We start from the raw sequence: 15,575 nt of genomic DNA on the forward strand, positions 1-15,575 counted from the left end.
AAAGTTTAAATAAAATCTCTCAAGTGGGTTATGAGATATATTGCTAACAATTGATTCAATTATTGTTAAGGTTACATCTCAAATAACTGGTTAGCACCAGAGTGTGGGTTGTGTATCACTCTCAGCTACCACCACGCTGGATTTTAGCTTGATTTCCCTTAAATTGATCAAAACTATTTTTATTTTAGCTAAGATTTCTTAATGATCTGAAAGTTAATTGATTAGATCAGTGGCTCCCAAAGTTGGGGTCAGGACCCCTCTGGATGATTTACAAACACCAGTTTAAATGCAAATAAATTGCTAACCATAATAGCAATAAATAAATATATCATAAATAAATAAAAGTATGTCATTATAACCATGTTCGACAGAGTTATAAGCAAAGTTTGCATATGTAAACCAGTAATATTTGGGGTCACAAGGGTCTGCGCCTGTTATTTTGTTTGCGGGAAGTTAGATGATTATCGTTGGTTTGTTCAATCATTCATGAGATGTTTGGGTAAAGTACAGACAAACAAACATGCACAGAAAAAAAAAACATTAATGCTCATAAAATCACAAATGCTACCAAATAAATACGAGATTTAATTACGACAAGAAGTTAAGGAAAACACTTAAATATATTAAGTCAAATCGAATTAATCATTAAAGTGATCAATCGTTGCTTTTTGCTGACACCATATTCAAACACCGTTATTGGTGCTGCCAAACAGTAAACCCACCCCCCACCACCCACTGAGTTTCAGAAGATAAACATCTTACCTTTAAAGCAAAAAATACATCTTCAAAAAAAAWTTATCCAGCCTTTTTATCTGCTTTTGACTTTTCCCCTCAAGATGCAAACATATTTTCCACTATCTTATAAGTCGGTGAAATCCATGAAGACAAAGTCCCTGAGGCTGTTTGTTGTGTTGTGCCAGGAAGCATCTGGCTTACTGTAAGTGCTCTTGAGCAACTGATATTACTACTGCTTAAGGCCTGCCTGGCCTGTTTTTTTTTTTTTTTACAAGGAAAAGACCTGTGTTGTAAAACTTTATGTGTATGTCAACTCATGCAAGAAGTTTATTATGAAACCAATGTCCTTCACCAATTGGCAGCATTCAGACTCATGTTCTACACATGTCTATGTTTGCCTAAACAGTTAGTAAAATATATTATAAACCAGTGGATGGGTTCTAATGACACTGTTAAAAGCTATTAGATGAGCATCTTCAACTGATTAATTTTGGCATCTCATTGGCTGCCACATCTAAGCATCTTTAGCAACACATACGACTCAGTTTGACTGTCAAACTAAAATTTGGTAGTTTGCTTTACTGATTGAAAAATAACAAAAACACATGCATCTTCTGTTAAATCCTTTGAAAAAGTAAATATAAAAATACAAATATTAGGTGTGTCTATGTTTGGAAATAAAAAAAACAAAAGCTGATTAAACTTCTGCTTRAACTTTGTTTTGCAAATGAAAAAAAAAATGGGAAGAGATCACAGAGAAAACTGTGAAGCTTGTTCAGTGGAATATCAGTGTTTTTTGCATCCCAGTTTCCCTGAAATGATTTGCTTAAATATGCAAATGAACTGGAACAAGCTGTTAAACAAATAGCCAATTTGAACAYATTGTCTGTGGTTTATCTGTCAGCAAAAACAAGATAGTAAATGAATAAAGTTATCTAATGTAGGGGTCACCTTGAGTCAAATTATCAAGGAACTATCTTGGATCCTCTGATGGGCCTTCGAATGGACAAAAACTCTGTTCCACTTAGATCTGTATTTAGGCCACCCAAGGCCACTTTCCTTCTAAATCAGATAAAAACAGAAGAATCTTCTCTTTTTTGATTTAGTGTTCTCTTAACTGAAAGTATTACGCATTTTGATAATCAGAATGTCAGTTTATCAAAGTTACAGGAGAAGAGAGGACAGATCTCTTTTCTCCCTCAGTATGATTTCAGCTATGTATGGTTTTTTTCTGTGGGAAAAATTMTTATTTAACTAAAATAATCTTTATGGTTTAAGTTGATGAAATATCAATGTTTTACTTGTCTGAATCATATTTGCAAATGTTTTGAACTTGAAGCAATTCATTTTTCTTTCAGTTATGTTTTAAATAAGTGCTCATCAGATAATTTAAATGGGTCATGAAATGTGTTGTTCTGAACCACACAGCAGCAGCAATAATCTTTGTTTTAGTTTCAGGAGGCCACAGCGAGCTCTGCAACTAACACTTTCCTTGATAATTTCTTTTTCTAATCTAACCTTCTGGAGGGCGGACCATAGATTCTCTAAGCTTTTAGGAACTAACAATTCCGCCTGTCCACTAGTGAGAAAAGGGTGACGGACCATCGTCAGTCACTGTGACAGCTAGATTCTCTCCGGGGAATCAAAAGCTGAAAACTGTGTCAGGTTTGGCCCCTTCACGCCAACGGGGAAACCCCACAGTGTGGAAAACCAACGCCTGGTTTATCCACCTTCAGAAACTCTCCAGACGGAAGTTTTATTTAAAACCTGGGTTCCAGTCGAGGCCTTGTCTTCTGGTTACGGCTGACGTGGACGTAAACGAGTCAAAGAGCACGCCTTGGGGCCCCCTGTTCGACGGTCTAAAGACAGATTCTCCAGCAGCGCCCCCGCCTACCTGGCAGGTGACAGAACATCATCTCAAGGTAAAAGCTGGCTGTGTGTGACGTCGAGGTCTGACCAAAGCTGAGCACAGAACGCTTCGCCCTTCTGGTTAAACCCACATTATTTAAGATAAAGAGTAGAAAAGCTAACACCTTTCTTCMAMCTTTTYYTWAMCYTKSCCYTGYCMWMYCCTAAGATAAACAGCCTCAAATGTCTGGTGTTTAACATCTAAGCTGACGTTTGTGTTTCTATTTAAGTGTGGTTAACAATTAAGAAGTTAAAAGCTTGTTATTGTTGGTCCCAAAACTTTTTATAAGAAATTAATTGTTCACAATCAGGTGTACTCGATAGTCAATTTTGTTTGATTTGTAAAATAAATGATCACATACTATGGTTCAAATCAACATTCACTGACTGAGAGTTACTTTTTGTGTCCATTCATTCTTGCACTAAAGAAATGTTTATCCAAAAATAAAAGAGATCCTTGCTAATTAAATTACTCTTATAACCTTGTTATAAGAAGTGTAAGCTGACCCTTACACTAATCTGATAAATTGTGTGTTCACTCAAGACTGCTTTTCCCCTGTGTTCGTGGAACTTTGTATCCATGAATGAAATAGAGTTAAGTGTTAAACCAAACCACTAAAAATGGTTAGTTACTGGACTGAAAGAGCGAGAAAAAAATTGTCAAAGTAAAAAACAAACTTTCAAAAGACCTTCAGAAAAGCCATTGATGCGCACGGTTACAAAGTYATTTGGAAGAAAAAGAATGGCTCAAGACTTTTGCACAGAACTGTAACATCATTAACACACATATGAACCATTTTTAGTTTATAGGCAGGCTATATATTTAAAAGACTTTAGTCTATTTATTTAGTCTATTTCCAGTAGTGCTGGATACAATGCGCTCTTATTCTAAGAGCGCATTGTGAACTGTAAGTTTGTCAATAAAGTTTTTTTGAATACGCAGGAGCTGCAACAATGGCGGCTCCCATGTCATGGAGGTGGCTAGTGCATTCTGTGTCCACGCCGGCCATTGTAGGGGTTGTTACTCGGATATCCGACCGTCTGTTTCGCGCTCATGACAGAAGAAGAGGGTAAGAGTCACTGGTAACCGGGTCAGACAAACACACGGAGTTAAAATGTTGTTTTTCATTCCGGACCGTTCTGCGTATTAGCATGCCTTGCTAATGTTGTTGCTGCAATTGCATCCATTATCGGACTCGTGYAATTTCGGCACTGCTGTTTCTAGGAGATACTTAATTCTGCGTTAATGTGGAGCTTAACGTTGCCACATTTTTATTTGAAAATATTCATTATTAGAGCTTCGTATTATACTCTTGAGACTTTGAAAGCAATTGTTAACCTTGAAGTTGAGTTTTTGTAAGTGGGTCGCCGAACCTGACCCTGGCTTTATCTCGTCTTATTACATCAYGAATTATGCCTCTCAAAGGTTGAACAGAGGTCGGAACATTATACATTGACRTTTCAAGAGCAGATCTGCAGGTGAGGTGACGTTTTTGATCCAAATGACACGCCCTTGCTTTAAAGCTAGTCGTTTTTTAGACAAACAATAGATCTTCTCACTGAAAAGTTCGAACGCATTTCTTTTTGTCTTGGCATTGAATGGCCTAGAATAGAAACCACTACATTCAGATGAGCAGGTTTCAAGTTCCTGTCAGTGTGTTGGGTCATTGATCATTACAGGAAAAGATATGAAACTGCGCCAACACGTTTGTCCAGCCTGTGTTTATTGTTAGTGGCAGCTGCACCCAGAGCAAGCTGTTTATTTTTATATAAAAGGTTTTATTAAAGCCTTACTGGTAGTGTATGTTGTTTACAGAGGTAGGCACGTAGGGTTTCTGAAAGATGAACAAACACAAACAGTTGGAACATGGCCAGCAGGATGTTTTTCTTTCAGCATCAATCAGAAGAACTCGGACTTGAATGCTATACTTATTTTTTAGTGCCTTTCTTGCAAGTGTTTGACCCAGAAAGTGTCTGACTTTAACACAGTTTATTTGTCTGTATTGCTATTGGAAAAAACAACAAAATGTTCTCTAATTTCTATTATATTATTTTTTTTCCAGATCTGTGTTGTTTGATCACATGAGTCTTAATATAATAACCAAACTAATACATTTACACTCAATTCTAATAAAGTAGGACACTTTGTACAAACAAATTTTTGTTTATATCACGCTATAGAATAAAAGCTTTGCAAAAGTTTGCATATCACAGACTCCAGTCTGGGTAAAATTATCCAGTCTAATCTTTGTTATTATTATTTTTATGTGTTGAACAACAACAACAACAAGAAGACCAACAGGTATTCAAAGAACAGTATGCAGAGTATCCAACTTTACAACAGTCAGGGTCATTTGAATCCAATCACAAATTAAATTATTGAAAAAGAAGAAGAAAGCAAAAGAAAAAGTGATCTAAACAAAAGAGCATCTCAGGAAAATGTACATTTTCCATTTCTTCCGGGTGTCTTCAAATTTGCATTGCTGATGTCTCATTGAGAAAGTGATTCTTTTCATCATAATTATATCATAGATGATATTGTACTATTTATTTATATTAGGGATGTCAGATTTAAGACAGTTGTAATTGCTTTTCATGCAGCTAAGCCAAGTATTCCAAATAAATGAGTGTATTAACTCAAAGAGAAGTCAATCAATCAATCAATAACCTTTATTTAAACATTGAGATCAGGATCTCTTTTACAGGGTGACCTGGTCAAGAGGTCCGCACGACACGTCACAGAGTATATCAGAGTTCAAACAAAAAAGAAGTAGTTTCCAGTTAAACCTAATGTCTGTCTCTACTTATTATTATTATTATTATTATTATTATTATTATTATTATTATTATTATTATTATTATTATTATCCATCTGCCAATTTTCTTTACACACTTTCCCTTCTGTCACAGGGAGAGCTGGTGTCTATGTCCAGCAGTCACCCTTATGAGAGACAGAGGACACCCTGGACAAGTCAAAAGTCCATCATAAGATCACATGACAAACGAACCATTCACATTCTTATTGAAACTTAGGGCCAATTTAGAGTTACCAATTAACCTAACCTGCATGATTTTTGGTCTATGGGAGGAAAACTGAAGTACCTGTAGAAAAACTACGATGAGAACATTCAAACTCCACACGACCTTCTTGCTGCGAGGCGACGGCTCCAACGACCACACCGTCATGCTGATTCTTCTTCTTTTTCTTCTGTTTCTTTTTCAACTAAGGTTTGACCAAAACATCCAGAACACCATTATTTCTCTAAACATAAAATAGTTTTAGTTTAAAACTCCGTCATGAAAGGTTGTGATATGCATTTTCTTTTAAGGAACGCTAAAGCATTAGTTATATTTATATTTTTGCAGCCAGTATTTGAGATACCAGATGTTTGTTTTATGATTGCATGGCCAGTAAAGTCTGTTATGCCTTTAATTTTAACATTTTCAATTTTGAGCTAACTGAAGTATTTTACCCGCACCTAATGTTGACAGAAACAGCTTTGATTAAGTGTTTTGATGTCTTTCTGTCTGCATGTAAAATGACTGTGAACCTTGGTTTACCTCAACAGTTACCAGTCAAAGGTGCTGTTTTGCATGTTAGGCTGAGGTGAATCAGGGCAATGCTTGTGTGGATCTTCTGGGAACAACCTTCAGTGGAATTTAGGCACGCTTTGTTCAGTGTGTTACAGCACTTAAATTGAGTGTCTGTCTTTAATGACAATTTGCAAACCAAGCTGCTAGGCTGGTAACAATGACTGAAGTGGAATTTGTCACAGACACAGATGGGAAGTTAAGGGCGGGGTTTTTCAGCATAGTGCAACAGAAAAACAGGTGAAACTACATAAGGACAAGCAGTACAATATTACTTTGCATGTTTTGAGAAAATTGTGAAATATAATAATCAGGCTATTTACTTATTGATAATTTAGGAAAAGATTACTTTAGTCACATGCTTTAATTTAGACAAAGGAACAAAAAAGTCACCTAATCGAATTATTTACTCAGCCTCTCGCTCTATTCTCCTGTACTCAAATTTGTTTACGTCCTATAAATTCAATGGAATCTGTGAAAATAATGAATGAATGTTGGTTTGCATGTTGCAACTAGTTAAGAAATGGCACATAGTTTTAGACGATGAGCAATAAATCAATTGATCGCTCAATAAATTAAAATGAGGTTGATAATTTTCATTTGCCTGCTTGTTTGTTTTCTTCGTGTCTTCCTTTTTTCTACTCCTTAGCGTAGGGAAGAGTGAACTCTCACGTCAAGTATTTTCCAGGGTCATGTTCTCTAACCTTTGTAGCATGAGAGCTCCGTAAGCAGGCGTTTAGCTGGAGGAGCGTATTTGGTTTTCTAATGCTTTCTTTCAGCTGGTGGCGCCACAGGGTACCATGCCGAACATCGGTTTTACCAAGAGTTATTTTTTTACACTATGTAAATAAATTTTGTAAACTTCGTAAGGGTGACCGCGATACAACAAGATAATGGCTAGATGGCTAAAATAAGAAAAAAAAATGGTGCCTAAATAATTAGCTAAACCTGTCCAACTCTCCATTTTCTATTCAAAAAGTGTAAACGTTAATTTTATGTGAAAGATCAAAACCAGGATGTTCAATCTAATGCTCCACCCGTTGAAAAGAAGCATGACTCATTCTATGTTTGTGTTTGTAACAATATACTTCATTATTGTATTAAACGGTTAGAGGCTTGTTTTATTCAAAAATGCTTGAAATGTCTTTGAAGTGACCGAAGTCGTTGGAGGAAGAGATACGGCATTGTTGATGTGGGTCGTTTTCACTTCCTGTTGGTCCTGTTGGTTCCCAAAAGGAAATAATTTAATCAAAACTAGTTGGAGTCTAAAATAAGAATTTTCCACCTACATGTGGCTTTTACCAGTTTTTTTTTAACTAACATTGATGTTCTGAATAATTTCCTCAAGTAGTCCAAACAATGTCAAAGACTTCTTTATATCACCAGTGTGAACATACATCTGTTACAAAGCCATTTAAAAAAAATAAACAAGTCTTTTGAACATGATCACCCGTTTTGTTCAAAGATGTGCATTCCTGAAGAATCACTGCAAAGTGAAAATTAAAGCAAGTTTAAGCCCTAAAATGTTGTTAGTCATTATTGTCAGTTTGCCCCAATGTTGAGTGATGACCTCAGTCGACATTCCAAAACTTGAAAAAATAAATCAACTTTTCCTGTATGCTGCTGAATGGAGATACTGCAGGTCCCATTACAAAAGAATGAGGATGACATGAGTTTACCTCAGTGAACACCTGCATAGATTTGACTTCTGAGAATCAGAGATGTGTTGAAACCACGTGCTCCAAATCAACACAGATCTGACAGGTTTGATCAAGTGCCGGAGTTAATCTCTGTTTCATCATTGAATTTACCACCTCAGGCTTTGCATTGTTAACATTGCCCATAAGTCTGGAAAAGATAAGCGTGTCAATTTCCTTCTGTATTTCTGCTCGTTTTCGAGGATTTAAAAATCCTGTTTAACATAATTTCTGTCCACTGAGACTTGTATCTCAGTGTCGGTAGTGTTAGCATTTGAAAGTAAGCAACTTATCTGTTTGCTTTATCTTTTACAACTTACGGAAAGCAGGGAGTAGATCAGCTGCTTCTTATATAACACAGTCTACTAGCTGGGTGAAGTCTGTTTCATAGCTTTTGCACAGCTGTAAAAACATTATGACTCATTTTACACCTCACTGCAACAAAGATGTTATCTTTCTTGCAGTGTTTTTTATGATTTAAAGTAATATACTTGGATTCAAATCTCAACAAACCAGGAAGATCCCCACACATTAACTCCCTGAGCTCACTATCTGATTTTCACTTTTTGTTTTGGTATCCTCACAATTTATATCCCTGACGTTTCTGTTATTTTTCAGTCAGAAGCACCAAAGTTTTTGGCCGAATTCCATTACTTGGCTTTACTCTTCACCGCCTCTTTGACCCTTAATTTGAAAGTCACAAAGAGTAGTTATCACATTCCACATTGATGTGGTCGATAATGTGTGTAAAAAAAACCTAGATCTCTAGTTTGCAACATACTTCAGCACATTTTTTGTTAATGCTTGAGGGGAAAAATGAATTGAAATAATCAAAGGCATTACACCAGAGCAAGAGTATTTTTCCTGAGCAAACATACGTGTACATGAAATCTATCACATGTATTGATTTGATTTGATTTATTTATTTAACAGGAAAAGATTATTAAAATCAAGCCTGACTCAGCATAATTGCTGTTTTACAGCAGGTTCCTGTTCTGCAGCACATAAACACTCAGAATTACAGCATCACAATCACATCATTATACACCATAAACACAAAGACAAAACAAGCATCCCAAATTTCAAAAAGGCAGCATTTGCAAAATAGGTCCTCTAAATATGAGCACAACAAAAAGTGTCCAGCAGATGGCAGACAAGATTCTTCTTAAAGGGCTGTAGTTTTGAAATGGACTTTATGTTTTGAGGAATGTCATTCCATGCTTTAGTATAAACATAGAAGAAAGACCTCTGGCCGTAACAGTTTTTAAAAGTTGGTAATATCAGTTGTCCTTTTGTAACAGATCTAGTTGAATGACCACTTCCAGAATTTGATTTGGGCAGCAATGCACAGAGAGTTCCATAATTAGCATCTTGGAAGATCTGAAAATATAAATTAATACCACTATACAAAACATAATTCTGAAAAGTCAAGGCATCAGACAATGAAAGAACTGTACAGTGATGAGTCCAACCAGGAAGTTTTTTATGAATTTTGTAGGCCCTGTTGTAGAGCCTAACWATGGGTTCTAAGATTTCATTTGTTGTAAGAGACCAAACAGGTAAACAGTACGACATGGYTGAGAGTATAATGGCATGAAGATAGATATTTAAAACAGAAGATGTCAGATTGGATCTAATTTTTGAATAAACAAATAATTTCTGTTTCAACTTAGTGGTTAAGACTTGTACATGATCGCGATAAGTCAAATGAGAATCCAAACTGTTGAAGCCCTAAGTTTATAGACATTGCTTTCAGGCCTTTGGAAGTTTTATCAGCCCAATTCAAATTGATATCACCAAGAATCACAAACTCTTTTGATTTTATACCTTTTTATAATGTCAGTGAGCTGCGCTAAATATTTAGTTGAATTAACATTTGGAGGTTTATATGTATACAGTTTGTCCTAAGCTCCACGCACACATTTGTGCAGTAACTTAGACATTGTTTGATTGAGGAAATAGCTACGAGCTAAACAGTGTTATGCAGAAGTTTGGATGTTGTTTTCTAAGCCCAAAAAACAAAACAGACCCTCGTTTGGGCAGCCTTTATTCTATCCAGGAAGAAGATTTCTGCCATTGCCTAATTTTCAGGACTCTGATTGATGTCACCTTTGATCAGGAACTAACTATTGACAACTGTCCCAAACTGTCCCTTTAAGGAGCAAGGGAAAAGGGGTGAAATGGGATTGTGAAACACCAGTTTCACTCCAGTTCAGTAGATGGTGATAATGTTGTTTGCTTATTAAAAAGAGCTATGACTGATTTTTCATCAGGGATTGAAGACATTTTTAGGCTTTTGTCATGTAATTGAATGCTGAAATGTGGAACACAAACCTTGTTTTTTTGTTTGCACTTGTGGTCTTTTCTGTTGTCTTTGGTGTTGCGTTTTAAGTGGAGGTTTTATCACTGTGTGGTATTTGTGAATATTCGAATGCTTGCAAAACCTTGAGCTGCAGAAGGTTAGCTTTAGTGGTTCCTGGTTGAACCCTCTCAGCTACATTTTGATGTTATGTTTGTTTTCCTTTGTCTGTTGATTTGTTATTATTGTGTTTTATGGTTTCTGTTAAATGATTGTTAGTGATGATRTTTAATTATGTTTACAAAGCAGTATAAGGTTACCCACTTAGTCMGTCTTCTGTTCCGCTAATGTGTGAAACCCGATGTTCAGAAGTCATCATGTTCTGTAAATATGTTTCATATCTGTTTTTGTTTTGATCGCCGGCAGGTCCTCCGTGCTGCTACTGGCTCCCTTGCTTGTTGAAACCAAMCCAGCTCCGCGCCGCGTCTCCATGCCCACCGGGTCAGCCGGAGCTCAGGGCACAGATGGCCTCTGCGCCCATTTCCAGTGGATGGCGGAGCAAGTGCCAGCCTTCCGGGTTCCAGGGAGCAGCATCAAAATACTGACCTCCCCTGAACAATTCTACCTGGCCATGAAGGTTTGTGTTCAAACTTTCTCCATGAACCATCATTTGGTTTAAATGGTCTCAAAGAAAGTCTTATTTAATCCTTTAATATATTATTCTGAGAGTATCCATAGTTTAATGTAAAATGTTGTTTTATATTTAATATTTTTGCAGCCTCCCAGACTATTTCCCTTATTCCATACACTGAAGTGCAACCCTTCTCAGTGACAAAGAAATGATATGTGGAGGAGCTTAGGCTGCTATTGTTATATAAAAAAATTAGTTCTGGTAAAAAGGACATTCCTAAGCTTACGCCCATCCACACAATGAGTTGAGCTGTCATTTACAGTTTTGGCCCCACCCCTTTGACCTTTTACAGATATGCAGGTTTCGTGTGAATGGTACACAATGATATTTATAGCTCGTTTTGGCACAGTCACCGTCTCAACCAGCTGGAAGAATTCTTGTGGTTGTCACAGGTTTTAAACAAACTAAACCACAACATAATCTATTTCAAGTAAGACGTCAAAAAGATGATGTACCGTAGAAAGAATTTATCCAACATAAAAAAGGAATTAAGGATTTTCTCTGTAGTATCTCAGCTTGTTTATGGAGTAAATATATTAAAGGGTCATACTTATCAAACAAATTATGTTTATTTATCTTTTTAGTTAGGATCAAATTGTTTTGAACATGAAATATTTCGTAATAAAATCAAATTGTAAATTAGAGGAGCTTATTTTCACTTAAATCTGGAGATCATTTGATTTTTCTAGCGGTTTTTGAAGCGTCAATCTTAATGACAACTTGAGGCATGGATTTCTGAAATTAATGTTTGCATATATTTTAATTTAAATGTTTCCATTAACTCCTCTGAGAACCTTGTGTGATGTAAATCTGTTTGAATGACTAGAAAACTTGTATTAAAACCGAGACGAAAGCTTTGTTACAAAGCGTTTGATTTTCATTTGCCTTTTTTTTTAACATCATCAAAATGTTCAATCTTTTTCCAGCCAGTTTTCTGCTGTCATTTCATTCTGATACAGTTTGCATTGTTTGTTTATTTCTTTGCCTTTCATCATTAAAAACAGAGTTCTGTGAGAAATGTAAGGGTTAAGAGCTGATTTAAGGTCTCCACRTACCCTATCTGAAGCCGAACAATCAATGTGCAGTCACATGGTTGTTCGAAGTTTGTTTTCGCGCACGCCTTCATAGATTCCTCCGTGCAAAATCTCCGTTTTATCTCCATTCATGAGTTTTTGGCTGTTTGACTATCTTTATAAATGTCTGCTTCCGCGTACAACAGTCAGGAACTGGTAGTTGTTGAAGCAAAATGCCCACAAACTTCTGACCAACTGCGCAAAAACTTCTGATGTGGAGGTTGTGACAAGAAGAGGCGGAAGACTCGAAGCTGCAAACAAAATGACACAATTTTCGTCACGCAACTGCGACAATGAGAGCTGATTTTGGTTGGATGGAGTATGTGGAGCCCTTAGCCTTTATACGTAAGGGGTTCACTGATAAATCTGCTGGTTAATTTATCGGCCCCGATTTCCTTAATTTTGAGAAATCGGCAATCAGTCAATTCATACTCGAGAAGTACCAGTATCTAGCTCTGCGAAGGCATGAAAATCAGCCACCGTCCCCAATGGCTGTTGTCCAGTTAAAACAGGTTTGTATTGTTTCAAGGGTATTGTTAAACATTTTTCAATAAAATCTGAACATTGAAGGGGTATTGTGATCTTTTTAACACCTGACAGTGTCCATTATAGAAATAAAGAAAATCAGTATCAGCCAAACTCGGAGTTGGCAGGTCAGGGATTTGAAAGATCGGCAATCAGCCAGAAAACTTGTGCATCCCTACGTATGTCTTTATAAGACACTGAGTCTCACTGATGTGGTTGTGTGACAAAAATAGGGTATTTTTCTTCTTGCACCCTCTGCTCAGACCCATTCTTGTGCATGACCCCTGCCCAGGCGAAACTTGTAGGGTATGTGCCAGGTACAATGTGATTGGTCACAATGTTGTTGGTGTGGTGTGTTTGCGAGTTTCACTTCAGCTGCTCCACTGAAAGTACTTTACGACTGTTCCACGCAGCAAAACTTCTAAAGATAGTCAAAGAACTTGTGAAAGAAGGTACCAAGATTTTTGGTGACGTCTTTGTGACAAATTTACAAAATGTCACTTCTCCTCGGTTAATGAGAAATACCAGATCTTCCTCCATCATCAACAGAAAAATAAACATCCACTTTGCCCACTTTGCTGCCCTTTGTTTGCAGTTTATTCTGTAGGATCATGAGTTTTTTTCCTTTTATWATGCACAAAGTTGGCTCAGAATGATTTTATCCATTTCTGCTCAACATAACAAAATACAGTAGATACCCAACCAGGAAAAGAACGAGAAATTTATCAGTACAATCATACAAACTATGGCGCCAGTCATGGTCACAGAACTGGCTGAAACCAGAGTTTTGTCTGTGGGCTGAAGTGACCTAAACTCTGACTGCTCTTACAGAATGTGGTGAAAACATCAGAACTTCCTCCAAACAGTAACACCCACAGATTATAATTACATAAAATGAACCCCCACACAAAGTGCAATCAGTCAGACCAGAAACACGGTAATCTAAGAAGAAAGCCTCAGGGGTTAGTGATCCTGGATGAAATCATGTTTTAGGTTTTTCTTTCCGTTTTACTCCCACCCTCTCTTCTTTTTGTATGGCAGCTTTTCCAAACTAATTTGACTATTTTGACCATTTTTTTTACCTAAATGAAGTGAAAGTAAATGAGGCAACGATGAGGAAGGGTGCAGATGAGGAAACATTCTCAAAGCATGACGCACTTGTACATTTTCTATAGACTAATAAATATTTTCTTTTAGTTCTACTCTTACAGATTTTGAGAGTGTAGGTTTGAAAACTTATTTTTTATTTAGTCACAAATGCAGGTTCAGGGTGTTCAATGAATCTTTTTCACAGAGTCATTGGTGAAATTTAATAAATCAACCAGTAATAATAGTTCATGTATATGTTTTAAAAGATTTAAACATCACAGCAGAATTCTACCTTCATTTTTCTGCTGGTTAGGCCAATTACATGCAGCAGACTGCAATTCTTCAGAAAATTACACATTTTTCTTTTACCACATTCATAACACCCACATAAACTACACTCTCAATCACTGCTGTAATTTTTTCTTCCTTTTTTTCCCCCTTTAAGGCTCGTATCAAAACTGCACAGAGGCGCGTAGTGATGGCCTCCTTGTATCTGGGAACGGGTCGTCAGGAGCAGGAGCTGGTGAGGAAAAAGCATCTTTTCCTACAACTTTTAGAGACCTTTTGCCTTTTAGTTCAGGGCAGGTGAGAACAATAATGCCAGAGCAGCACAGGGGCCTGCCAGATGAGTGGTCATGTGTGCCAGAAAATGTGAGTCAGGCTTCTCTTCCAAGAAAACCACAATGTGTTTTGTTCAGAGTGAAAATGTACTCCAGGCCAAAGCTACAAGGAATGACCCCAAAATGCAAGGGTTTGTGGGTACGAGGAGAGCGGCGCTGGCGTGTGATGGCGTGCTGTTTTTCATGCTTGGAAAGCCCAGCATAACAACATTAAAACCAAAGCAAACCGCAGTCTGGACTGATGCTCCTATTCAGCTGTTTTTTCTTTTTCAACTAGCTGAAACGAGCAACAGCCGAGAGGACGAAACGCAGAGACGAAGCGCACGATCCAAAATGCTCAATCACAGTCAAAAACTCTGAAATCAGCTGGGAAACTGCGTAACCTTACAGGATGATRGATTGCTAGAAATATGAGTTAGTAAGATGCAGCGAGGTCATCTGACTTTTGTTTTTACTCGTGGTTGTGCTTTTAAAAAGCAATGAAATGAGCTGAATTTAATCCATTATAAAATATATACACGGTTTGTGGTTGAGAACGAAAAACTGCAAACTGCAGGTGTTGTTTCAGTTTAAAACCTGGACAAAATAACACAACCCTGTTCCCAGGCTTTGACACAAAYGTGCTGCTGACCGTCACACCTGAATAGAGTATTTACTCAGGTGGTGGAGCCAGCAGTGAGAGCACCGAGTTTATCTTTAACATAACATTTATTCAAGGCGTTTTACTTCTTTACAGGAACTATATTCTGTTAAATAGTTTGTTTTATGCTTTTGAACAAAGATGCACGTGTAGTGAGCAGGAAGACAATCCACAGATTTTTTTTTTTTAACCTTTTTGTCTCGGCGTAGATTTTATCTTCATGAAAAGCAAATAAAAACACAGCAATGATAACAGTTTGACAAGACTGACGAGAAAACAGTTCTTCAAACACAAAACATTAAGTCACAAGACAGATGACTTGTTGTGAAAATGCAGAATGACTTTGCTGAGATTTGTTGAAGAATAAATTGAATAAAAACAATGGAAAGACAGGCTACACACCAAGATTTAAGGTAAAAAGTAAAAGGTCCTTTAATAAAAGAATGGACCAGCCATTAAATGAGTTGCCTACCGGCTCGGTGACTAACGCACCTTCAACAGGGCAAATATCATATGGCTCAATACAAACAAATCAGTACTTAAAAACACATTGTGACGATGACGTTGGTCATCGTCACAATGTGTTTTTAAGTACTGTTTTTAAGTACATGATGATGACGTCATCATCATGACGTGTGTGTGTGTGTGTGTGTGTGTGTGTGTGTGTGTGTGTGTGTGTGTGTGTGTGTGTGTGTGTGTGTGTGTGT

The 15,575-nt window shown here is 37.0% G+C and overlaps 1 protein-coding gene across 1 annotated transcript in view; it reads left to right on the plus strand.

Moving 5' to 3' along the window:
- Positions 1 to 3,594: 3,594 nt before the first annotated feature.
- Positions 3,595 to 15,575, plus strand: part of pgs1 (phosphatidylglycerophosphate synthase 1) — a 23,107-nt gene continuing 11,126 nt past the window's right edge. The window contains exons 1-3 of the mRNA XM_014007116.1: positions 3,595 to 3,713; positions 10,657 to 10,867; positions 14,054 to 14,131. Of these exons, the coding sequence (XP_013862570.1) occupies positions 3,598 to 3,713; positions 10,657 to 10,867; positions 14,054 to 14,131 (405 nt within the window). The 5' untranslated portion in view covers positions 3,595 to 3,597. The remainder of the gene's footprint in view (positions 3,714 to 10,656; positions 10,868 to 14,053; positions 14,132 to 15,575) is intronic.

Source organism: Austrofundulus limnaeus, unplaced genomic scaffold (assembly GCF_001266775.1).
Source record: "Austrofundulus limnaeus strain Quisiro unplaced genomic scaffold, Austrofundulus_limnaeus-1.0 Scaffold39, whole genome shotgun sequence".
NCBI classification, from domain to species: domain Eukaryota; kingdom Metazoa; phylum Chordata; class Actinopteri; order Cyprinodontiformes; family Rivulidae; genus Austrofundulus; species Austrofundulus limnaeus.